We start from the raw sequence: 27,311 nt of genomic DNA, 5'->3' as shown, positions 1-27,311 counted from the left end.
TGTTAATTATATTGAGAAAGAATGGCAAAATTTGAGCCAAACACAAAAAAAGAGAGAAGAAAGTATTATTCTCTTTCACTTTGTGCTTTTTGTACCATACAAGTAGTTAACTTGTCTCTGAAGTTCAACTGTCTTTAGACACTTTAAAAAAAAAAAAAAGCAAAGTTAAGTTGAAAACCAGGCACTTTCAATCACGGGCCACAATTTCCATAAAACCATCTATAAGATGTTTCCATGATTTAAAAACATTGCTGCAGCATCACATATATTGCAACATGAGGATACCCTCTAAAATAATATGTGCATCTTGATGGTTATTCCTGATAGAATGAATTGAGTAGCTCTATAAAAAAAATACATATCTCAAATTCTTTCCTAGCTATACCCTAATGTGTGGTATCCCTCACGGAATTTCAATAGACTAATCTAGCACAGACTTTAGAATAAGTAGCTTTGGAAAACTGCAAACAAATACATAGTTAAAAGGTCAACACTCTGTAATATGTATGTTAATATACAAGCAGAAAACATAGTCAAGGATAAATTATCATAGGATCAATTTGCAACCTACTTTTTTCTGGAGAGACATGTGCCTTAGCTTGTCCCCTCACAAGCCTGCACGTTGAACCATCTCCTGCACAGATTCCACAGTTGTCTTCCTTGGCATTGCTCCCAAGTTGTCGATCACAGCCTACTGCCTGCCAACACCAACATCACAGTCAGAAGGAGGGCAAAGCTGTAGTAGACATGCTCAGGTTTCTGGAATTTTATTTATTGTATTACCCTTTTGATTTTATGAGCTGGTCTCATTCTGTCAAAGCATATCTTGCTATTTAGGATTTTAAAAGCACAATGTCATTTCCATTTTTTGAATGATGAACCACAACAACTGATATATTAAGCTATTCAAGCACAGGAAATACATGACTGTTTCCCACTACTTATGTGAATGCATACTGTTGAGCATTATTCTTTCCAACACAAGGGACAACTATGTTATTTACAATTTGGTTTTCATCACCTGTTTAATTATGTCTGAAATGAAACAACCCAAGTTAAATATTTAAAGAGCACTCAGCCTTCAGCTTCACAGCCGTGGGCAGTGCTCATAACCCAGTGCCTCAGCCATTCAAAATTTAACTGGCATTCGTGTAGATCTCCTATTTGCCACTTACATCAATCACATATACATTCGCTAATCACGTTTAAAGAAACTTGGATGATTCAGTTCTCACCTATTGATGTTTTCTGCTTCTGAATATGAGAGCCGATCTATAAAACTTTCCAATGATTATTATAAAAACACTCAAACTTAAACACTGCCAAATATTCCAAAAGCAAAGTTTTTGAAAAACTGTCAACTGAAGACTCTCCAAAGTATAATGAAAACATTTTTGGGGTTTTTTCTTCATATCAGTCACCCTACAAGAAGTACGGGAGTGAGAATGGGAAGACAAAGAAGAATAGAAAACATTGACAAAAAGCACCTTCCTGCTGAAATGAAGATAGGTGAGAAAATATTTATCTCACCCTTCACCATTTCATAGAAGAAATTTGTGGGGAGTACCAAATGCTGAGCAATGTGGTAAAAAACTAATCTGCAGCTTCATGTTTTCTCAAGTCAGCCTATATGCCTTTTATACCCACATATCCCTGAGAAATGCAGTTAATTTGTCATGGTCATATATATTTAATCAAATTCCAAGTTGACAAATGGATAGAAAGCACTCTGGAAATTCACAGTTAAAAGCAGTGCTAGAATTCTGAAATTGGCCAGCACACTTCTCTTCCTATATAAAAATGCTTGGAAGGGGCAGTCTTAGCTGCCAAGATCCACTGCATCTGTGCTATGCCAAAACTGACACACGATCCCCTTGGAGAGGTGAGGATCGGGTTTGCACGTAAGAGGCAGAGTTGGGTCTTCCAGTCCGAGTTAACACACACACCCAGCACAAATCATGCGCATCTGCTGCCAAACATGGAGAAACGTAATCTCGAAGATCCATGTGTCTATAGAAAAGACAGCAAAGCAGTCCCACCTCCCAACTCCTGCCCCTTTCCCTTATTCTCCCAGTTCCCTACATCCTGCATTCTCTTTAGAGGAGGACGTTAAGGAGGACAATTTATGATACTTTGGTTGAGAGACATGCCGCACTGAACGGCATCTCCCTACCAAAGGGTTCAGAATTCTACGGTAGCAGCAGGAAATTATTTTATTCCTGCAACTGAGACCTTCATCCAATGTAGCCCAGCAAATAATTAATTTAAAAAAGAAATAAGCAGCTTAACTGAAATGTTGTTAGTGTTAAGTGTTAACAAAATTTTAGTTGTAAAAATGAAAGAAATTAACACATACGCATGTGAAATCAGCTTATCTCAGAACAGGTGCTTATTTCCTACATAGAAGCCATGCAGGAACACTGTACTATAATTTAGGATTGGATTAAAGATTAAAATGTTTTCACTTGAAGATGTTTTTAATGTTAGCTCTGGGTTCATCACTGACATCCAGAAAATAACAAAAAGAAAAAGATTGTAAACGAATTACCCCAAACAAGCTTATCTTCCCATTTTATCACCAATTAGCATTGGGAAATGAATGAAAACATCACCATTTCAGAAACAGAAACTGACTGGGCCACTGTGTGAATCAGAAAGCAGATAAAATTTCAAGGGATATAATAATACAGTGCTCAAGACATTGGCCCTAGACTTGACAACTCACTCTCAATTCCCAGCTCCACAACAGACTTTCCTTTTGAAAAGTCTCTTTTTTCAAAGACTTTGCCCTTTGAAAACTTCCTGTGCTTTTCGATTCCAATCCGTGAAAAGGGTGTAACTGCAACTCCCCGCAAGTTGCAAGAATAAATCTCCTAAAGATTCGGAAACATTCAGATGGTGCAATGATGGGGACCATACCAGTAGTTGAGAGAGTCTATATTTCTCTCGGGTAGACTTTTAAAGTATTTATTGCTCTCCACTGCTTCTTCTCTTATTCACATAAAGATACTACTAGCACATGGAGGTAAATTATTAGAACTACTGCAAGTGTAGTATCTCCCCAGATCTCGCAAACACATTTCCATTTCATCGCGTAATCTCATTTTCTAAATATTAAGAATCTGTTTATTCACTCATCAATTAATTCTCAAAGGAAAAATTAAGCTGCACATTATGATACTCTGTGTGAGAAATTGCTATTTTTATTAGTTTAAGCTGTTGTGCATTTGCAGCCTACAGATCCTGCAAGCCTTTAGTGGGAGGAGGGTATTGAGCAAGCAGAATACTTGCAAGACCAGCCCATTAAAGCCCAACATGATAATAATAAACATACATACTGAGCTATTACACACAGTCACTATGAAAACAAATGCTCATTGCATGTAACAAAAATTATACAACTGTGCAAACACAAGGCACTATTGTGTCCAACATGGAATGTAAGAAAAAAGATAATCAGCACAGCAGCATACTTTAGAGGACTGCTTCATATAGCATTATTGCTTATTTTTTAATAATACACAGATGCTACAGAAATAAAACAAGAGTGCTAGCTGCAAGGGACTTGGATATGGGAAAAAAGCCTTATAGCTCCCCTGCCAGCAAAGGTGGTGTGTTCAGCTAGATGCATTCACCCTCTCTGGACTTCCTTCCAAGATTACATTTATATCAACTCTTATGAATACGAGTATCAAGCAATATCCTGGAACACAAGTTATAAAATAATTCAAATTAGTATCATAATTTAGACCTGAAATGAGCACAGAATTTCAGATTTTGTTCAACATGAAGCACCCAAACATTCTGCAGATTTTAATGTGACAAGCCTCAAATTTAGAGCTAATTCAACAAATGTTGCTACCCTGGGATCTTAATGAACAAACACTAGGGTGGGGTGTATTTCAAACCTCAGTGTCTAGAGTCACCTTTTTGATCTGTTTGTAAAACCTTGATAGGAAGCAGTATTTCTCAAACGTGCTGGACAGCCACGGATCTCACCAAAGTAACAGGAAGCTGCTAGGTATAGCTTTGGAAACTAGGCCTCGAACACATATGGTATTTTGACACCAAACACGATGAATTTCAGGCATTCACATTTTAGCCAATAACTATTAGGAAAATACAGTGTTTGATGAAACATTTTGAAGAGAGTACATGCATATTTGCAAGCAAAGCTGCAATGAGAAAATGATCTATGGCAACAGCCTTCCTCAGCTCATACACCATCTCAGCAAGCCAGAGAGGTCTGATGATTTTCACAATTAAGGCGTTTGTTAGGGTTAATTTACTCCACATTGCTTGCTGTTTACAGAGCAAAGGGATCAGCTATAAATATTACAAGCAGATTGGGAAAACATCTGCAGGCTTTTGGGGCACAGTCAGAAATAATTGTATTAGGTGATTTTAACATAGGCTGCATAAATGAAACAAGTGATAATACAAACGGTGTAATGGAAGGATTGGGACCTTGTCAAGAAATCTGTAATCATAAATACCATCATTCAAAAACACGATACAAGTATTGTAATGACAAGGTTGTAAGTGAGCTCCTCAGACGGCAGGGAGAATATTGACCAATATGGAATAAAATGAAGAGTAAGTGGAAATTTAATATAAAAAGGTGTTGAAAAAACAGGTACTTTGTGCCTTCCATAAATCGGCCATGATGACTTATCTCTGAATTTGGATATGGCAGGATTATTGTCAGAAACAGGTGTCTGATCCATTACTATTTTAGGACAGAACCTGAATATTGTTATTTCGCTGTGTTCTTCCAAAGGAAAAAAAAAATACTGTTTTGTCACAAGCAGCTAGGATAGAAAGTATTTGATTAAGCAGTGAACTTAAATGCTCATCTGCTTCAACAAACTTCTAAACTGAATGCTAGTATGCCAGTGCTATTGTGAAAGACGATACTGAAGGCTGTTAAATATTTTGTAGCATGCTTAGAATAGTTCATGTAGGTTCAAAAAGGCAAAGGAAGAGCAAAAGGTCAGAGTATAAAATATAGTGATAAAGATGAAAGAGACAAATGAAATTGCTGCTGATCTGTTAGAGGTGACTATGGAACGTTACAAATATTTTTGCAAATATGAATCCAAAAATCACTCAGAAGCTCCCAGAGCTGTTTCTTTAGTAGGGTTACAGGTTTTCTTTAGTAGGGTTTGAGCTGAAGAATTAGACTTAAAGAAATTAATATAGCATTTTCATTACAATTTGTGAAGGTCAAAGTATAATCTGTTAAATTCAAGAATCTTCCTTTCTTAAGGAGATGTTTATAATTAACTATGATGAGAAAATGGACAGGACTGCAAGGTGACATATTTTTAACTAAATTTTTAAGCACAGAGGCGAGCTGCCAATTATAAAAATGTTTTATGTTAATTATTTTTAAAAAAGTGTTTCTGGGATGCTAACGACTCAAGATGATATACTTCAAATAAAGAACCTGAAGATATACCTATGATCTACAAAAGAAGAATACTTATCCAAAACATGAGTAAAACCAGAGATCTGCGCACAACAAGCACCATTTACGTGTTAAGTATCATTATTACTATCAAAAGCATGAAATTATATACAGCAATATATATAACTATATACAATATTTCTCTTTAGAAAGGGGCTCCCCCCCTTCTATGGTCCTCTGGAGCCAGAGATCCAGGTACGGCCAGAAAAAACAAACATACTGAGTTCTCCTAATAGAAGTAGCCACAAAAGAATAAAATCACTGCTGTTTTTATTTGTGACAGACACATAAATTCTATGCAACATTAAGACTGAAGTTGCCCTAGTGCCATTCTTTCTCTACCTACTGTGTCATAGACTAAGCTCTTTAGCAGACAGACCATTTAAACATTCAGCAGTGTATATGCTAAATACTGTACCATTTTCTACTGTTAAAGGCGTAGCTGCTGCCCGAGCATTCACACACCGTTCACGGTGTTGTGCACACGCACACACACTTATTCCTGGGCGCGCTTCCTCCTTCTTCGACAGTTGGACTTGATGATCTTAGAGGTCTTTTCCAACCTTAAAGATTCTATGATTCTGTGATTCTTCAGGGTTGACCCTAGGTTTCCCAGAGCAGAGTCTCAGGCACTGGATTTCATAAAATACTTAATTTAATTGAAATGTGCAGCAGCAGGATCAGCCCGCGCTGGGTGCCTCTGATGAGAGGGACCCAGAACAAAGAAATCCCGGGGCAATTATATCCTTGGGTCCCATACACCCACCCTTCATGTGCTGTCCATGCATCCTCTAGTCTAATGGTGATTTTTGATCTGGGGTCTTCTAACATCTACTTGGATTCATCTTCTGTGTCCAGGCAGGCTCTTATCTGGTTGACTTGCAGTTTCTGCAGTTTTCCCCAAAGGTTGGAACCTCCTTCTGGTTTACACTCCTTGTACACCTGCCCTTGCTGGTGGAACCTGGAGAACTAGAGTCCCACACTTGGAAAAACACTACGGAGACTTTAGTGTGATATCAAAATACTTTCCCATACTAAAAGACTAAACACAGCACTGTACTAGCTGTTAAGAAAACTGCTAGGAAAATTACTGAGAAAAATTTCTCTATCATGGCCTAAAGCTTCACCAAATCTAGCTACTCATGCTATGTAAAGCTAAGCAAACAGCACAAATCTATTATATTCCTAGGTAACTTATTCTAATTAACACTTATTTATGTTAAACAACTAATATGCCTCAACATCTTTGACCAACAAGTGTTTGATTGATATAGACTCTCATATATTAGTGATTCCATTAAAATAAATTATGTTTTTCAGTGTTCTATGTTTACTCGAAGGACTGGCAGGCTCAGCGTCAGGAACTGATACCCTTTATTAATGTGATTTGATTTAATAGAATAAAAACAGAAAAGCAATTCAACAACATCTTAATGTGACATAATTACCATCCTTCTAGAGTTGCTGGGCGAACCCCACAATGCTTGGGGAAATCCAGATGAAGGCTACTCTGTGCACATTTGCATTCGTGTGCTTTCATTGGCCTGGCTATTTCAAAGGATGTACAACCATGTGTAGTCATTAAATAGTCTGCTAGTGGGATTTTAACACACACATACAGATGGCATTTAGTGAAATTCACCCAAGGCAGAAAACCCAGCAAATAATTCAAGGGGAAGTGCCCAATGTGCTTAAAATGTAAAAGAAATACTACATTTCTGCTGAGCAAGGAACTGCACTGCAGAATGCACAAATGGAGATGATAATTACACTTCTTCACAAGAATGTGATAGAGTTATTATAGAGGAGATCCTTTTTTTCCCTCAAGGGCTGAACAGTCTGTAATTATGCCAGTACATGTTGCCCAGTAGTTTTTGTTTTAAAATTAGCTAGGAACATATCTGTTACAGCAATATCTCAGTAAGTGAATCCTGTATTGGTTGGATCACTGATCTGCTGAAGGGTGGCAAAGACTTTGTGGACTAGGTGCAATTGAGTTTTCACTGCCTATGAAATTTATCAAGATGTGAAAAATATAGAATGAAAGTAGACTCTTACACCAAATAGATCCCATGAAGCGATGTGACTGGCCTGCCACCATGGTAGTAGTACTCGGGTTGTTATAACCATACTACTTATTTCAGTCTTACAAGAGATCAGAAGTAAGATAAAAATGGAACAAAAAACATCTACATACTTTTAAAGGTTATCAGCATTGCACAAAATACAAGATAACCTCAGAATTATTTCTGGCAAAAATATCTTCTCCAAGTCTTGTGACTTGACTAAGAAAGGACACGTTTTATTTCAACATTTACTAGTAAAAGAAGAAAACGGTGAAAAGTTCTTGCATGCTCAAAAAGATAAATCTCTGTTGCATTTTATTAAAATCACTCTCAATAGAGGAAATTCTAATTCTCAGGGTCTTGGTCAGAGAAAAAGAATTTCTATTTCTACAAACACAGACACCACAAAATCCAAAACTCAGAGAAATTAAGACTGTGTTTTACTGCACAGTTGCACATGCTATCACAGTACACAGATCTTACTGCATCGATGTCTGCTATCTGCTGCATTTTCTCCTGCTCTACTTGTATAGCACAGAATCACAGTACAGGCAGATGTTAGGAATGTCTGCATCCATACAACAAATAATTAATTTTAAATATGACTATGGGAATTTATGGTTATAAAAACTTAAGTATAAAACCTGTCACGTGAAAATCCAGCTCTGTCTTAGTCAATATTTTCCATGTCTCTTTACACTGCTGCAAAACCCTGCTGTCACTCAAAGCCCATCTATTCATTTACTTTGCAATCTCTGCTCCCATCCTTTGCTTTGTGATAACTGCAGCTTGTACTTTATTTCTACACAGATAAAATATGTCCCTGGAGAGAATATAAAGAAAAAACTCCCACTGTCTCTTTCCCATGCTCATCATCTACAAGTAATTGATTCAGATAAGCAGAGGGAGAGATACCAGAATATCCCTCCAGTTAAGAAAGTCACTTTTTCATTGCGGGTTTTGTTTGTTTGTTGGTTTTTTTAAAATTACTTTTAAAAGTAGTGTGCGAATATTAGCTTTCAAGCACCACTTTCAAACTCTGGTTTATCCTCATTGAAGATTTAACTTGATCTGAGACATGATTTTTTCCTCACATGGTCCTACCTCATAACTTCAGTTACGTCTAAGCTCAGCCTAACAAAAGCCTGATTGTGGCACAAGTTCTCACATCTCTGCAGTCGAGCCAGTGCAGGTCAGTAGCAGCCCAGACAAGCTGACACGGGCTTCAGCGTATGTTAATAAACAGAATACAGCCCCTTCAGGGACCTGGAGTATGTACTCTGGTTAACAGCGAATGTCCCAGCCCATCACTGCACAGCAAATGAAGCAGCAATCCCAGCTGCCAAGCTGAATGGGTATTAGTGGCAGTGGGAGTAAGAAAGTTTCCTCTGTGTAAGGATTTTCAGTTGTTCGTAGAGAAAACAGGGAGTAAAGACAAAGTGTGTCAAAATGCAAACTTCAGAGGCATAAAATAAGTTAGAATGATGGGCATGAGGAGACACACCATGGTGTTCAAATTCCCCAGCCATTCATGCAGAGGAAAAGAATGTAAAGCAATAAAAAAACCCCCAGAAGATAAAAAATACAATGCATAAAATTCATTGCATACTAAAAGGCTCCTGAAAAGACTTTCCACGTATTTCTGCAAACATTTTATATCTGAAGGCAAGAGGCTAAAGAGTGTTCCGCAATTCTGTAAATCCATTTCCATCAAATAAAACAAAGTGTTTCCAAAACATTTAACTCTTACTACAGGATCTGTCACATGCTGGAGCAGCTAAGAGATTACAGGACCACCCAGTAAGGGAGCAAGTACCCTTTCCCACACGGTCTCCATTTTAAAACACACACACGCACCCTCAGAAGACAGGACACAAACTCCCATTGGGCTTCTTGTTTGTGAGAATGCTTTCAAAAAAGAAATCAAATATGGAATCAGATTACTTTGCTGTTTTTCTGGCTGGGTCCAGCCAAGTCTGCCTTGCTGTATGAAGGTGAAGCTAGCACTGGGGAACTTGAAGGTTACTAAGGCTCTAGTTCAAGATGACACCCAAATAATGAGGTTTTCTACTATAACTGCTCACATGCTTTAGGACCTTGCTAGGCTGGGAAGTGAAATTGCATTTGTACAAAGCTCACTAAAACAAAACAAAACTTGGCAGATGGAATCACTTAGGAAAAAGGAAATATAGATAAGAAACTGGAGATCAGAAAAAATCCACTACTCATCTGACAAGAAAGGATAAACTTAGACAGTAAGAAATCCCTCTAGGGAGTATTTCTCCATAAGAAACAGTAGGAGGGAGAATAAGACAAGATCTGAAAGGAGACATCAGTTTCTAGCAGCAGTGGGAAGCTGCAAAATAAAACCAAGTGATTCCAAGAGACCTTTTCAGTGCCTCAGAGTATCCTGTTATTAGTGCAGTAAAAGCATACCTCTGAGTTACCAACGACGTCATCGCAAGGGAACCACTATACCGAGGTGAACTGTGACATTAAAGGTGGTGCAAGTGCAGCCCTTGGAGGGTGGCTACGTGATGTGCTGGCTTGGCCAGTGCTGAGAGCCTCTGTTGGGTGAGGAAACCAACCCACTGAGGGCGATGCTGGCAGGTTACGTAGGATGTGGTAACCCGTGCTCAGCACAGCCCCATCCTTCACTGGGGTTTCTGGAGATCCACCAACATTTCCCAGCTGAATTGCAGCTGGAACTCCCCGCTCTCCTCAGTTTTATGACATATGTCACATCTATGCAGTCATATGAAGATTTTGATATATAGCTCTGAGAGCCAGAAGGTTTTGTTGGATCTACATGAGTAACTCCCATAGTCTCTCTGGATAAAGTCCAGCCTGCCAACTCTGGTGCTTGCAGTAATATGTAGACAAGAGTACAGGTCTCTACACAGGGATTCCTTCACGCTCTAAAGCGTACTTTACTCTGTGCATTCACTAATTAATGGTACCCAGAAAGAATGCCAGGCTCAGTATAAAGGCTGACTCAACACAGAGCTACCTCAAAATCAATTCTTCCTATGAAAAGTTACTAGAGGTTTGAAGGCTGAAAAGGAGGGAAAGGCAACGTGGAGATTTTTTTCTTATTTTTAAATATTTAAAAAAAAGATTTGAAATGTTCATTTGGAAAAAAAAGGGTGCTTTCTAAACTGTTATTCAAGAATTAACTGCTCTAACGTGTGAGAAACACAGCTTTATGTCCGCAGTAACACTGGATGGAAAGGAAATATTCCTTTCTAAGTATCTGAACACCAAACCTCCCATGGATCTTGGGCAATCAAAAAACACATTTACGGGCAAAAAGATGTATCTACAGGAACCGAAAGGGAAAGTTCACAAAACACCTTAAACGAGCACTTTGAGAAAGCAACTCTCAGAATAAAAGGAGTCAATATTCAGAACAAATTAATAATCTGCCATGATTTTAAGTTTTAAGCATGAGCAAAGCGCATTAAAAAAAGGTGCAATAGTCTTCTAAAAGTTTACAGAAGTGATGATGGAGGGAGATACCTACTTGTCATATCATGACACGTGACAGAAAAGAACTGGCATGGCAGAAGTTGATGGCACTCCACTTGACATATGGGATGTGTTATGTCAGCTAAATTTATGCCATATGCTACAAAGCATAGTATAGTGCCTGCCTTTTTTGGAACACAACAACTCGCTGACACTAAACGGAAAGTTCACCACAGGATTTACATCATCTTTGACCTAATCGCGACAGCCTAGGACAGAACTACTCAGGTTGCTTCTTAGGACTCCAGATTTTTTGGGTGATGTGTGTATTTATTGTCCAAACATTACTCCATGTTAGGAAAATTATCACTGCAACCATTTCAGGTACTGACACAAGTAACACTCCATTCTGTATTCTGGTAGAAAAAAGCAAGTCTGCATGAATTAAAAACAAAAAACAAGAAGAGCCAGGGCCCCAAAGCAGGCAGAGTAACTGGGTAAAATGTTGCCCACACATGTGTCTGACGTGCAGATGTTTTTAAATGCCTCCACCCACATCCAGATGGGCACAGCAGGAATATATTATATGAAAAAATGTGTTGGGACTTGTGCAGAGACTAGAAAAAAAATATCAGAAGTGTGAAAATCCTCCTGGCAGTGAAGTTTTGACCTGTCCCCATTTAACACAACAGCCCAGATATTTGCTTTGGTAACAGAAGCACAGCAGTAGCAGACTAAAACATGATCAAATGGTTTGGCTGAGTTAAGCCTCAAGCAACCCCAAAATATCTTATTAACTTTCCCAATAAACTTCTCTCTGCTCTACTGCCTTCAGATTTCACTTCCCCTGAAGCCTCAAACCTCCGACCCAGAGAGCAGTTTTGCTGTCTCGCGTTTTTCTTTGACAGAGAGTTATTTAGTTTGATTCTGCTTACTAAGGGAAGCGCAAAGAATCAGAACTAAAGCTGGACAACAGGAACTCACCGTCCTTGTAAATTCATATGCTGCCAAGGAGAGAGCCTGAACAAGAATCCACGAGGCAGAATTAGTGATGCAGCCCTACCTTACCAAGAATAAGAAAACAGATGAAAGTGAAATCATGGGGGGGGGCGGGCGGGGGGGAGGGAGGAAGCTGAGATCTTATAAAACCTGCCAACTTTAAGACAATAAATGAGCAAAACCAGCACCAGTTGGAAAGGGACTCAGGCAAGCCAGTCTCCTTACACTAACTTCTTGGTGCTCACAGGCGTAAAAGCAAAGATATCCACATCAGCAGTATGACATGTTTATTTAGATGAGTTAACTGTAAAAACACTTGCCAAGTTATTTGCAGGCTGTGCCAAGTATATGTCAGAACCCAACAGACTGATCTTATAGCAACAATTGTAGAGAATCACAATTTTGCTGTCTGTCTCTTAACAGCAGTTGACTAAATAACCATATTTTTCCAGGAAAGATTAGATGTCAATTTGTTTTCTTTTCCTGCTTGAACAGGAGTAGCATCAAAGCTCAGTGTGGGTTTCTGAGGAAGTTCCTCACCTCCCACAGTCCCTTTCACAAGTAACCAACCTTTCCACTCTGCCCCCAAAACAGTCCACAAAGAGAAAAAGGTTATTCAAATGACCAGAGACTCATTTTTACCACAATAAAATTATGCAATACTAAATTATCAAATATAAACTTTAAAAAGAAGAAATTCTCCATTTGTGCAAAAACCCCTCAGCAATAGCCAGTGACTTAAAAGAAATAAAGTGAAAGCACCTAACAGCTTACAAAGTTAAGTTATAAATTAATTAGATTGCATAAGTCACAGCATAGAACATCCTAAGCAAGGTGGGGTTTTGGTTTGTTTTCTTTTCTTTCCCCAAAGATGTTCTCTCACACTGAAAATATTTTTGTGGCATTAGAAGAAATAATGGAAAAAAGAAGAAAATAGAAGAGATGAAGAAAAGCAATAGATTCTCATTAACAGTGTAAAAGAGCTCTGGTGCCTGCTTCTGGCATGATTAATTTTTTCTGCCACTACCTGGTTTATTTGAAAAATGGATTATTTAAATTTCCAAGCATTTGATGTCAGATATATACGTAAATACTGCAAAACACTAATAAGAAACGTTGAAGGCAGCCCTTTTAAATATCTCTTTCAACTGTTCTTCACAAAATTGGATCTACTCTAGACAAAATGAATTTTATGCTATGTATTAAAGATGGTAGATGTTTGAGGTCACTGTGGGAAATCCCACAGCACTCTGCGCGAGATTCTCACAAGCCTCTGAAAAACCCAGAGCTCTCTTACATTCAGCATGACACTTCTGGGCTGCAACGGACACAAACGGCAAAGGCTGCTGTAGACGTACCACCTACAGAAGGCTTTGGCATCCTCCTGGGCGTCAAAGAGGAGACATCACTAAGAATATTGCAAAAGAAATGTATTATTTGGCAAGTGCTTCCAGAGTTTATAGAGGTATATCCTATTTTAAATGTGCAGGGTAATGAACACTGTTGGATACCACTGTGAAGTACTATTGATAAATGCAGTCTCTTGAATAGGAAAACCGTAAGGAATTCTTCTATTTCAGAGGCAGCAGATGCATTGTGTGTTGGCACGACTGGTATTGGAACTGCAGTATACATAGAAGTGACGGAAAACCCACAGCAAGGTCCAGATCATATATTAATGTTGCTGTAATCCGTGCACCAGTCTTCTGCCAAATGTGTCGAGTTTTTCCCTATAACAGAACTCTTTTGCTCACTGGGCCATATTCTGCATTTTTGAGTCGCACACATTTTAGGCACTTAACAGAGCAACAACCACTTGCAGAGAAAGAAAACTAATTGCAATAACATATCCATTCTATACAAAGTTGTTCTGTTCATAAAACTTAAAATTGCAATATTTCTTTGCTAATAAAAATCTGGCAAGCCTCAAATGTTATAACTCTCCATTTTTGCACCAACTGTGTAAAGCTGATAGCGTAACTCTAATAAACAATAATAATAAATATATCTAGAAATGTAGATTCCCCGTAAAAAGATACTGACAATCAATTCATTCAATCACAACATATACTCATTCACCTATACAACAAGACAGATATACACACTCACACCTGCCATTCTGGGCTGGATCCCATAAATCGTCAAATTTTCTCCTTAACAGTGTTCATGAGATATAAGACTCAGAGAAGGAGTGAAATGAAATGGAAATGGAAGGCTACTTCTTCACACCCTGACAGACATACGAAAGGTTAGAAAGCTGTAACTAGTTTCATTAATTTTCACATGTATAAATAGAAGAGTGAATGTTATTGACCTTTTATTTATATATAAAAATATCAATGGCTAAGGCAGTCAGGAACTTCTGTGTGCAAGAGAAAGGTAAGTTATCCACAATCCATTTGGCAGTACTTGCAGATACATCTAAAGTAAACTGATACATGAAGATGAAAATAACCAAGACGTACTCTCTTAACGTGCAAAGTGTCTCACAAAGGTCGCAATTAGACTTACACCGTGAACGTACCTGGCATATTCCACTTATGCACATATCCAAGGATTCAATATTGCAACGAGTACCATCTAGAACTTTTGGGGCAAGCTCCACAATCAAGTTCTTCCCCAGAGCTTGACATTTCAGGGCACATGGTGCAGTAGGATCATTATACACAGGGATCCACTCATAAAAATGTCCCTGGTATTTGACATCATTGTAGGCTGAACACTGCTGTGCTCTAAAGTCACCAACATCTGAAGGGCAGTCCTAAAAACAAACCAAAGGAAATATTTTTTTAAGAAGGGAATATTTCACATTTACAAAGAAGTTATCTGATGAATTACACAGAATCCATTCAGGGAGGCTTGGTTCAAGAACTAATCTGCTATGACAAATATGCCATATTGCAAAGTTTTACTGTGTGTATTAAAACAATTTATGTTGCTTAATCCATTGCTTGCAGTGCAAGTAACAGAACATCATGCATATTCCAGTAATAACATAACTTATACGAGAGGATAATTAAAAATGCTACTTTTTATGACACTATGTGGTACATTTAAAGTCTGGTTCTGTAATAAGAATTAGCTTCTAAAAGAATCTATATAATTTAAGTTATTATAATGAGATGTCTGACATTTAATATTTCTCCTTTCAGTTTCTGAGCACTCTGCACTCACTTATCAATTTGTACGTCCGAGTAACGAAACAGGTATTATCGCTACTTATACATAAAGAAATAAAAAATTATCTAATTAATTGTTCAGTATTGCTCAGAAAGGGGACAAGAGCATTAGGAGGAAACCCCAGAACTTTCAGTGCTTAGTCCTTTAGTCTAATTACAAAACACCTTCACCTCATGGAAGCAGTAAGGCTTACTTTGCAGAAATAAAATATACTTCAAATTAGTAAATATTGATTATATAGTTCCAGTTCTAATGAGACAATTCTGTACCTCCTCCCATACAGAGCCTCAGCATACACAGCTGAAAAACCAAATATGAGAACCGTTTGAAAGAAAATATTCTAAAATATTTTTTCCACATAAAGCATTGCACCCAAACAATGATGTTAACGTTAAACTACGGTGACAGGAATGGAGATGAATACTGATTTATGCGAAAATAACTTTGGTAAAGTACCGACAAAGGAGTTCGCGTGTCAAACAATTTCTCACTAAAGACTTCATTTGAAAGTATGTCCAGTGTCAAACAGTCCATACACCAGACTGAAAGAACATTTTTCCAAGAATTCCAACTGCACATATAAGCCAGATGTTAGGCTGATTTTAACAAAGTTTTGTTTTCATTGGATATAAGACTGAAAGATTGTGATGTGTCAGCTGAACTCATGGAATTTATTACTAAGTATTAGTTAACAATACTTCAACCTTATCAGTGAACTGAACCTTCCCTGAAAAAAGCTAATGAAATAGTAAGTGCATTTACACAGTACTTGCTCATATGAATCTGGATGAGTTGGCAAGTGCATTAGCTTAATACTTTGTCAATGTCTTAGATTTTTTTCACCATAGGAAACGATAACCTAGAAATTACTCTGGTTTATTTGTAATCTGCATAAAATACCTTCTAAAATCAGCATTCTCACTACTGATCAACACTACTGATCAACTGAGCAATTCACTGAGCATTCCCAGCAATGCTTTTCAACTCTGTCCAGTGCTATACCTTACAGTGAGAATAACTCAGAATAAAAGAATACAAAATGTATTAGCATCAATCTGGGATAATTCTAGTCTAAGCCATATTTATTTTTTTAAACTATAAAATGATGGAATAAGACAAGGAGAAATTACAGTTACTGTAATTCTTTGAGAGTTTTACCTCTGAAAAATCCCACAAGTGAGAGCTTCTAAAAACATCAAGTAAATACTGTTAGAAACCACCCTTATTTACTGCAGCGTCACTCCCAAGAAATTCACCATGTTTGCACTGGTGTAAATGAAAGCAGAATTTGGCTCTGACTTATCTGTCACCTCTCATTTTCCACAATAGCAAGTCTAAAAAGCAGAGAGGACTTCAGAGTTCATATGGATACCATATGGTTCCCCCTTCCACCGTTGCAAATAGAGGAGTAGCTAAGGATAAAAATAATAAGTGGAAGTTAGTTTCAGGTAAAGTTAGAAGCAATGTTTCAGAGTTCTGTTATTCCGCCATGCACAGCTACATTTTCATCACAAAGAATTAAAGAACTATCTGTAAAACAGGCAGAGCAATGGCTTTAGGCTGAGTTTTGACAGGCTGTGTTACAATTCATTATCACTTGGTGTTGATGCAATGCCAAGACACAAACACCACAATGTCAGGATGTCAATCCATAGTTACTGCATGTTTCTCATTGATTCACCACAATGCAGCTCCTTCCACTCACTTCCTGGCTGCTTGAGAGCAAGTGAACTCTCATCTCCCTATTCTGTTTTGGCATCTTCAAAGAACACAAAGTTATCCTGGCAGCTCGATTCACATGCCAGTTCCACCTGCTTTTGTGTTTGAGCTGTGTTCAAAAGCAGGAGCATAAAAAGAGCATTACAAAGGGATATCAAAGGGCTAAAATTATCATTTGCATTATATCAGCGTTTGGATGGCAACCAAGTTCAGATCACTGTTTTCCTGGGAACAATGCATATTTGCATAGAGGAGTTTATAATCTAAACAGAAAGACAACTAAACACAAAAAGGGATGTAATCAAGACAACAGGAGGACTTATAAGCTTTGGGTTAATTCCATTAGAGTGGGTAAGAAAAGTCAGAGGTAGTTTAAAAAAATAGAAAGGAAAAGGAGGGGGTGAGATGTGGGAGAGGTAGGCAAGGGTGAAGCGTGTTCAGGAATTGGCAAGGCTGCACTGTCAGACAATGATCCAAGGGCCCCAATCCTCATCCTGTTTGCCTGTCTTTTTGGTTTTAACCTCTTTCAGACATCAATTCATTCAGTCATTCTTTCTTCCCTCTCCATATTCCGCTTTTTTTTTGTTTGTTAAATATTTTTGCTACTGATTTCTCAGATTTCCTAATTTCAGCAATATCTTTTGTCTGACACTCAATCCACTGAACTGTAGCCAGGCTGCTCCTAGGTTCATACAGTACATAAGGAGCTGAAGACATATCTATGAGGTCTAATACATGAAAATGTTGGCAAAATAATCACATTCAAATCCTGCAGTGGAATGAAGTGTATTTATGACATGACTTACGAACATATTATTAGACAGATAGATCTGAAAAAGATGCTTCAGACATGACTACCATGCAGGTTAAAAATACATATATATATATATTTCCATTCTTTTTGTGACAGATGATTAAAAACTACTGAATTCAAAGGCTGGCTTCTTATGAAATGTATCATTGTAGTTTTGGCAGTGAGCACTCAGCCTTTGAAAACAAAGCTAACCTGGGAAATCTCTATCTTTATAGGCAATGTTCATGTACAAAATATGAAGGTTGCATCAGACCTTGTGACTCCTGCCAACAATTACTGCTCTGAAAAAAGCACAAAAGAGAAGGCAAGAAAATTCCCAGTAAAAATGATGACACCAAAGAAAGTCTAGCCCTTTGTCTAGTTTTATTCTTTGAATCTCATTTTGTTGAAACCTAGCCAAAACCAATGAAGTCATTGTTTTGTTTTCTTTTTGAAATTAGCTTCAGGTTCTATGTTTTTCCTACACAATTTTCAGGCCACTTCTTAGTAAAATCAAGATACCTGAGCTAGAAACCCTAGCCATGAGAGCCATACAGTGTATCAGCATTATAAATATAAATTAAATAAATGAACAGATTAGAAAAAAACTATGCAACTCAAGGTGAAATATTATAGGACTGAAGTAGACACAGTTCAGCCAAGATTTTCTGAATGGGATAAATGAGCTGGTTAAGAAGTGGATGCTGGGACAATAATCTGATGAATACGTTGAACAAGTGTGAGCATTATCTGCATATAATAAAAGTTTATAATGGAATTAAACATGGGCAAATCTGTTACAAAATGGTGTTCATTCTTACTGTAGAAGAGTCACTCTGGCAAGTGTGTAAGTGACTTTTTGGCACATAAGAATGTGAAATTTATGGGGAAATGGCCCAAATAACTTGTTCTATGAATAGGACCCTAAAGGATTATCTTAAACACTTCCATATAGTGCACATCATAGCATTAGAATGTAACAGTATATACAAAAATGGAAATATAAAAAAAGAAGGGTTAAGAAAGACTGAAAATCTCATTGAACAGCATATAATGAATCATTTATATAGTTTATTTCTCTAAAGCTTCTATAGGAAAAGCTGAAAGCGTATACGCAGTTTTAGGAAGTCAAGCACCTGGCACCCCAGTTACGATAGAAAGATAAGCAGGCTATACATATGCCTTAATCTCAGCAATTATTTTGTTGCTAAGACCTTGAATTAATTTTTTGATTGAAACATCACTAATATTATTCTGGAACTATGCTTGAGTTCAATGAACTTACTACTATTCTATTACAAATCCAGATGAAACCAATTTTCTGGTAAAATGATTCTTGTTCTTTTCATTAGAATGACACACATATTAAGTTGTGCTTCATTTGTACTCCCCAATATAGATGTTAGTGGTGTAATGTATCATGTAGCAAAATTACATTTGCAGACAACTTTACACGGTGTATATATATGACTGTTGCATGTGGTTAACAATAATACCGACTAATATGGAAAGAAGCTAGTTTAAGCTTTTAATTTTCAAACTAAAATTTTACTCCGAAAGCGAGAAGCATTCATTAGAATTAATGCTTTGGGGAAAATCATATCATTCGCAACAAAACTGGCCTAGTAGTCCCAGGCTCACATTAGGTGTAAGCTCCCATTTCAAGGTTAAGTCAGGTCTAATACTGGGTTTGAATTCAGTGATGCCAAATTCAAAGATCAACTGTATTAACAGTAGAAATCTCATGAAATATATTTTTCTCAGGAGTTCTCCATTATCTGATCCATACTCTAGGAAAAACCATTCCTGAGAGATTCTGGCTGTATCTGAACTGAAATGGAAACCTGATCCCTTTCAGACATGCCCCAAAAGCAGAACTGTAAAGGCAGCTTCCTGTCTGGAAATTAACATTTGAATCATCATAAATTCAAACAGACTCACATACAAGACGCTTGCCACTTATCGCTTTAAAATAAGTCCTAAAGTTAAAAACCAGGCCCCAGTGACTTCAGAAAAAATCCCTGGGAGTTCAGAAAGGATATAGTAATCATCTTAATTTTCTCTATGCTGAAGCATAGAGTGCCTTCATTTCCATCAGATTTTTACTGCATAATCCTTAAAATGAACAGTGTCCACAACTGCCCTTACACATTCTAAAAGCACGTAGACCTCTGCTTACAGCAGAGCACATGCCCAAATTGACCTCCTCCTCCTTTCTCGATACACTGGGTAGAGTTCTAGTCCTTTGGCTGGAAGAACCCAGTACCCCACATTGACTTGTCTGGACTGTTGCATAGGAGGGTGTAGCGTGCAGGATCAAGCAGAGGTATATTACTGTATACAATGCATACAACTAGATATCTGGATAAGGAACGTAGCAAATAGATTTTACAGCGGCAGTTTGTTTATTGCTTACATACTGGCTGGCTGGCTGCAATTTAGCTTATCACGCAGCTTTAAAAGATTATGGGGGGTTTTTTTGCATGTGGCATTTTTATTTATGAGCTAAGGACACTGTGCACAAAACTGCTAGGCCTTTTCTTCTGAAAGGGCAAGTGACAGGGTTTGTTTCCACAATCTGATTTTTGCATGCACTGGGCCCGATTCATTAATCACTTCCACTCGCTTCAGCCAGCAGAAACTTAGGCTGTGAGCCGCTGTGGTGGAAAATCCATCCAACACTGCAGAGTGGAGTGTTAGAGCAATTCAAGGTGCTCGCAAGCCTTGTTCTGGAAGAGGGCAGAAGCCAACTGGCACACAAGAAGCTGTAGGTGTGGCAAACTGAAGAGCGGGAATGGCCAGTTCTCCCAGGAGACGCACTGATTCAACATATTTACTGGGCAACTTCCAGTGTCAGGCCTCCTAAGGAGAACATGTCATACTTCACGGTTGCCTGCTGCTGGCAGAAATCACAGGGCTGGCAGTGACATGAGTATCACCTGCGCTTGCCTGGGTATAACTCAACCCAAGGGAAATGCAGACCTCACCTTTTAAGGGGTATTTGTGTGAAAATTGCTTTCTTTCTCCCAGAGCCAGAAGCAGATTAATCAAATACCCTACAGAAGAAGAAAAAAAAAAAGCTTTTCCTTTACTTACTTATCTACCTTCTCTCTTTCCTGGAATGGGATTATATGAATGTCACGTTGTGCTGTAAGGTAACCCTTCCCTTGCAGGGAGGTGACTCCTGACCATAAACCATCCTGAATTATCATGTTTGTATACATTCTTTTGCTCAGTGATATCACAAAGTCCTGCATGAGCTGCACACCTTAGACTACAACATCTGGGTTGACAGGCAGCAGCTGTTTAAACAGCACAGAGCATCACTACAAATCAGTTGAGCACAAGTCATGAAGTACGCTGTATGTGACTGGTTTTCATAAAATGTGTCTGTAAAAATAAAACGTGATTGCATCACACTTACAGCAACTGTATTGTAAAAACTCTGGCTTTACATTCAGTCACGGAAATTGTCTATGCCAGTGTACCTAAATACACGTGCTTTTGCATATAGACGTATAAAGACCTGAGCTTAGGCAAACAGAGGAAATACAAGGAGTAATTATCCAATTTAAGTTGAAAGGGACACAGGCAGTTAACCTCTTTGCTGATGTGAAGAGTGCCACTGTATCATTAATGATCACCAATAATCAAGAGCTCAGTTGAATGCTTCATCTGAAAGACAGCACCCCAAGGAAAAGCACTTGCTAGTTTAAGACGAGAACTGATTTTTTAATCCTCCAAAATGTGTAACTTTCCTAATAAATGGTATAAAACATTCTGAATCACAATTGGCACTACAATTTCAAAAGAAAATGTCCATTTGGGAAGCCTAAATTTGAGACCTGATGGTGTCATGCAGACTGAAATCTTTAAAAATGGTAATAATGATGGAAAGAAAATTATGCACAGGTTTTAAACAAGCAGCAGAATTTCTTAAACTTTAACACATTGTTTGAATAAGTAAAATAGGATTAAAGACCAGACTCACATTACTACTGCAGGTTTTGTATCGAATATTCCGACCTTCACAGTTCCTGAAAAACAGAGTAAAAATGGTTACACTGCATAACAGCAAAACACACCCCTGCCTGTTTTATAGCTAGTTATTCTCTTGAAAATTAGATTTTTATTGCTACTGCCCTACCATAATTTGAACTTAAAATATAAGGTTTAAATACAAAGGGGGATCTGGGGACTCAACAGGTTACACTGCTGTCTCTCTTCAGCAAAGAATGTGTGGCTTTCCCTGTAAGCCCAATTTACTGCAAACCTTATGAAAAACACATTTATTTTGTGAAAAAGATTTCACAAGGCATCCCTAAGCCTGATCTATGCTGACTTCAGCAAAGTTACTTCTAATCCATGGGATGTAACCTAGAGGAAAAGAGGATCAGAATATCTAAGCAATCATTTAATCAAGCATAAGGCTAATGAGCATTAAGTGTTCTTTCTCCTATTTTGTTTAGGAAAGAAACAAGAGCCTCAAACCTTTCCTTTCTGCCAAAAAACAATGCAATACTTTTGAAGAACAGCATGTAATTTTACTGACTCAAAGACACATAAGCAGAATTCATAATTTTAAATTAATTATAATTATCATGGACTCCATGCATTTCTAAGGTGCCCAATGCATATGAATCCTGAAATCCAGGCAATTCAGGTTCTTAGCGAAGTCTGTTGTTAGTAGCTGATGTAACAGGCGTATAATAAAGTCATGATTATTTACTCTGGTCTCATAAATATAGGGCTGTGTGGGTTTCACAGGTTTTTTTTAGGGACAGTTTGCGAAACTTCTCAATAAGTGATGGGCACTATTGCACAGGGTGAGATATTCTTAAGAATGGAAAATCAAGCCCTTGAAAGAACTGAAAAGATATTTCAAATGACTTGGCAGGAAATTATATTTAGTGATGTCTCTAAAATTAGGAATAGTGTTTTGGAATAATCCCTTCACACCAAAAAGACCTACCTTACATTAAAGGGTGCATGAGTGTATAGCTGGTAATTTACAGCTCAGACTAAATTTTCCGCTTTTCGCATGAAAATTGATTGCAAATATTAAAACATTCTTTAATATCTGTGAGGGATTGAAAAACATCATTTGAAAAGGAAAAAGCAATGGATGCCTGGTGCAAGAGTTCAACCAGCTCAGCTGAAGGTACAACTCTCCAAGCTCAAGATATTACGTGCCTCAAATTTCCAATCTTTCGCAAGAATGATTGCATCACAACGTGCAAGTTAAAAATGTTTATGATACATACAAATGTGAAAACTTTGTTTCACAATTGTGCATTTCCTGGACATTACAACAACAATAAAACAGAGAAAAAAAAACCTTTTAAACTACACATTTGTCAAGGTATGGAAAACACATGTTTTTCACAGGGGAGCACATTAAAAATATTAATAAAACCACAGTGGAATTTATATTGCTACAATTTATTGAGCTCATTTCACAGTCCCTAACACTGGTAGAATATCACGGCTTCTTGCTGGAAATATTACTTTGCTCAAAGATCTTTGTGCATTTTGCACTAAAAGAAATAGGCAGTGTTTTAATTAATCACCTTTAGCTATATATTTCATACAGTTTGCACTTAACTAGCGTATCATACTACAAGCCTTCTTTAAGAAAAATTGACTTCCTGGGCGATATTGCATCTTGCATTTAGCTTAAAAAATCTCAACAAAATAGAAATTTAAACGTAATCAGCATTTTAAAAAATGTTTAAGAATAATTCAAGTAAAGCAAGCTATTATGGACACCAGCACAGATGCTTCTAAGCTGGTTGGGATCTCTTCTCGCCTGACTACAGGCCTATTGCATTACTCATGCTTTCAGGATTGTAGCAAAAAGTCCTACATTAGTCCAGCTTTACTACTGAGGTAAATTGTTTTCACCACATATGCTGTTCTCTTCAAGCTACACTGAGGCTTATCCACGAAAACATATGGCCACCAGGACCACTGCATAGAAAGAACTGGCAGAGGAAAAGTTTCCTAACAGAAAGCAGCATTTGATACATCTAGATGTGGAGTAAGTCACTTGTTTTTTACTACAGGGAAGACATGGAGGAGCCTACACTTGAACATTATTTCAAGTAATGTTCAAGTGCAGGCTAATTTGTATGTAGGTAACTCACCATTCACTTTATATTACGGTGACAGGGACTTCTCTCAGTATTTAGCTGTGCTAAATAAATCATTCTTATTATTCCGCAAACATATCTGATAACGCACTAAAGTTCTACCAGAGCTGAAGGCTCAGATATTTATCTAATGCTTTACAAAAATATATTAAAAGCAGGATTTAATAACACTTGATCTGTACACAGCATTTGGTTCAAGAAACAGAACGATGCTTCTCTAGAGACACCATGAGAGGACAGGGAAATATGGCAGAACTGCAGAAGAATAAATACACATAAGCATGTGGCTTACCTGCCATTTAAACATCTCCTCAGCGAGTAAGAGGCCCCACCACCACAGGTCCGTGAGCAATCACTCCAGGCCCCCCAGGCATCCCAGGAGCCTTCCTTATCTTCATCAGAGCGGGTAATTCTAGAGGTCTGAAAAAAATGGAGGATGGAGAGGAGGAGAAAAAAAACCCCAAACGTTAATTGATTTGGTACATGTTTTACTGCTTGGCATTAACAGTACTGAGTATAGTACTTCGCTGCTTATTTACAGTAACTCAAATTGATTTGCTATTGTAATATGTAATAATTACATGAGAAAGGAAGCAGAGTCTTTGAAAATACAGCGTATTTGATGCATTGTCTTCTGTCAATGGACTGCGATGTCCAAATATGCTGTCATTCCCAACATACGTACGTCCAGTCTGTGTGGCAACTACACAATTGATCTCAAGCAGCCAGACTGGGCATCATGCTCTGAGCAGGCTGCTGGGCTTTCCAAAACCCTAACCAAAGGAGTTTCATATCCAGGACTAATGAGGAACAAAAGTCTCTTTTTATCTCCTCAAGCATGAAGAGGGATATTCTCTCAGGAGAATACTTTTTGGTTTACGATTTTCTTCATGAAGAAAGCATAGGAAAACCAAATTCAGGATTTCCCCAAGCATTTCTTTGACTTCACTACAATTCTTCAGCAGCTGTTCCATTTACATCCTACTTTCACTCCTCTGTCCCTGCAACCTTTAAAATTTCTCTCTTGAAAAAGCACACAGAGATTTTTTTACAACAAAATGTCAAACATAATGATCCCCTGAGAGTTGTCAGACACGATGGGCCTGTTATCATAAGGAAATTAAGATTTTTAGAACCCCAAATTACACCCAGACTGAGATGAAAACACCAATTTCTCTACTCACTGTGGTGATAGAGTTTGCACATAAACTATTGCAACATAATAATGTAATGGCTATTAACATCATCACAAATGAAAGTCATCTTGTACATAAAAATGAGGCAGAGTCATTTATCTCAGGTGACAGAGAACATTGGCTGATATTTACTCTGCCCCAATACAATCGCCAATGAGAGAACATGAAGAGTTCATCCAAGCTTTACCGAAATAATTATTTATACAGACAATTTTTTATTCCCATTGACTTCAGTGGGCATCCTTGGATAAATAAAGGCACTACATTCACATTACTATTTTATTTTTGACACCATAGGCAGGCACAACTTAATCTGATGATGTTTCAGAATCTTTACACCCCCTCCCAAAAAACAAGCACGCAGAAATACCCAACAAAAGCACTATCTGTCAGCAAACATAAGGTGAGGAGATAAAAACATTACTAAATAAACTGCATCCAAGTAAACATTTAAATCCTCATAACTGCCAAAAAGAAAAAAAAATGTTTAAAATGCTGATAAGATTTTCATGAATAACTAGATCCAGAGAAGCACAAGTGATTAGTATATATCCTAATGATAAATGAGATGAATACACTTTAGTAATCCATATTTTCTCTGAGAATTAGCTTAAGTTCATGAGAGCAGGACTCAGTCCTATTTTCTTCCAAAATGCCTCACAAAAGTGATTTAAAGGTGAGGGATGTGTAATTCAAATCTTACAGTACAAGGGGAAAGAAATACATAACTCTCCTTAAATTAACAGTACAGATAAAGTCAGCTCATCTTCAGCCATGAAGAAAGTTGACTCAGACAAAAACCTACCAAGCTTGAAGTGGCAAACAATAAAAACAAAGCTGTTTTCCACATAGCACCATATAAGGAATATGACTCAATTCCATGCTGTGTAGGCAAAGGGATTTTCTCCTAAATATTACAGTAAAAAAAAAAAAAATCGTGTGCCACAGAACTTGTGAAAACTGGCCTGTTTCTGTGAATGAGCTGTTACACTTAGGATGCATTCACATCACAGTTTTAAGTACAACTATTGAACAAGCATCATTTTAGAAACCCAAATGGCAAATAGTTAAACTTAGCTACACTTAAGCAGAACTAAGGACTACACAAACACATTTTAAAGGCATTAATAAGAGTAGGCAGATGTAGTATAATAGTTGTACTCCCCATAGTTAAGTGGCTAACAAACATCGGCAATTTCCCAATTTGTCCATTCCTTCCTCAAAAAGCTTGAGCTGGCAAAAAAAAAATTTGTTAATTAAAGGATAAGCTATCTCCATTTGAACAGTAAACTGCAGAAATTGGTCTAAACACATCAGTGGCTCCTTAAATTTCATGCTCCCCTAAGTTTACAAATTTTATAAACGCTTACTGTAGAGCTTTAAAAGTGTAGTTAGGCCTATCTACTGTTCCAGAAACGATAGAGCCCAGCTCTGCCAAGATCCCCGAGGAATTTTCTTGCTGGCATTGGGTTTACTTTACATCAGAAGCCAACTCTGAAATGTCTGACACTGAAAATGGAACCAACTGCCTTCAATCTTGAGCAAAAAGAGCTCAGCACTTCTCAACAAATCACTCAGCACATGAAAATAAGTCAAGATGAAGACCCACTTCTTTCAAATTTATGAGCGCAAAATTAAAGTTTGTCCTCTGTAATCCCAAGGCAAGCGATTGTTTTTTAATATGTTGAGAAATGATTAAACTTATGATATTAAAAAAGCAATACGTGCCACTCTCTTTTAGAATAGCTAGTTTCTTTTGACAAAGCAATGACAATGCCTAAAATAATCCTAACTTCATAATTGTATTAAAACCAGCCACATGGTATTAACAGACAGAATGTCATCTAAAGCCCTAAACAATGTCCAGTTGTTCACTTACCAAACCACTTTGATAAAAGCCATTGTTCTGAACTGTATCTAATTAAAAAGCTGTAAATACTAGGATGATCAAAGCAGAAGTTTATGCCAACAAAGCCTTCTTCAGAATCATTGACTAATTCAGTGCCCACAGTGTTGATTTAAACTCCAGCTAGTTCAAACTATTTGTCCCATGGGAAAGAGTTAAAAGCAGCTCGCACTGGCTTAGTAATTTACTAGCAAAATAATACTGATTTACTAGCTGTCTGGTTTCATAAACTCTACATATTACATTTGTCTACACCATGGTACCAAACTGAAGTAAAATAAAGAAAAGATCATCAACATCATGATTTAAACCAACAAAACCTTGGAAGCTCGTTTAGGAATTAAATCAAGAGCTAATTGCAA

The 27,311-nt window shown here is 37.5% G+C and overlaps 1 protein-coding gene across 7 annotated transcripts in view; it reads right to left on the bottom strand.

Moving 5' to 3' along the window:
- ADAMTSL3 (ADAMTS like 3) overlaps positions 1-27,311 on the bottom strand; it is a 186,649-nt gene that overhangs the window by 77,221 nt on the left and 82,117 nt on the right. For all 7 annotated transcript variants that reach the window (XR_008578650.1, XM_054837231.1, XM_054837228.1 and 4 more), the window contains exons 4-7: positions 24,140-24,267; positions 21,687-21,732; positions 14,528-14,764; positions 572-698 (exon numbers count right to left, since the gene is read on the bottom strand). Coding sequence is in view for 6 of the 7 variants with exons in the window: in XM_054837231.1 (XP_054693206.1) it covers positions 572-698; positions 14,528-14,764; positions 21,687-21,732; positions 24,140-24,267 (538 nt within the window). In the remaining variant the exon portion in view is untranslated. The remainder of the gene's footprint in view (positions 1-571; positions 699-14,527; positions 14,765-21,686; positions 21,733-24,139; positions 24,268-27,311) is intronic.

Source organism: Grus americana, chromosome 10 (assembly GCF_028858705.1).
Source record: "Grus americana isolate bGruAme1 chromosome 10, bGruAme1.mat, whole genome shotgun sequence".
NCBI classification, from domain to species: Eukaryota; Metazoa; Chordata; class Aves; order Gruiformes; family Gruidae; genus Grus; species Grus americana.
The sequence above is the reverse complement of the archived record's forward strand: the minus strand, read 5'-3'. Positions and strand labels throughout refer to the sequence as shown.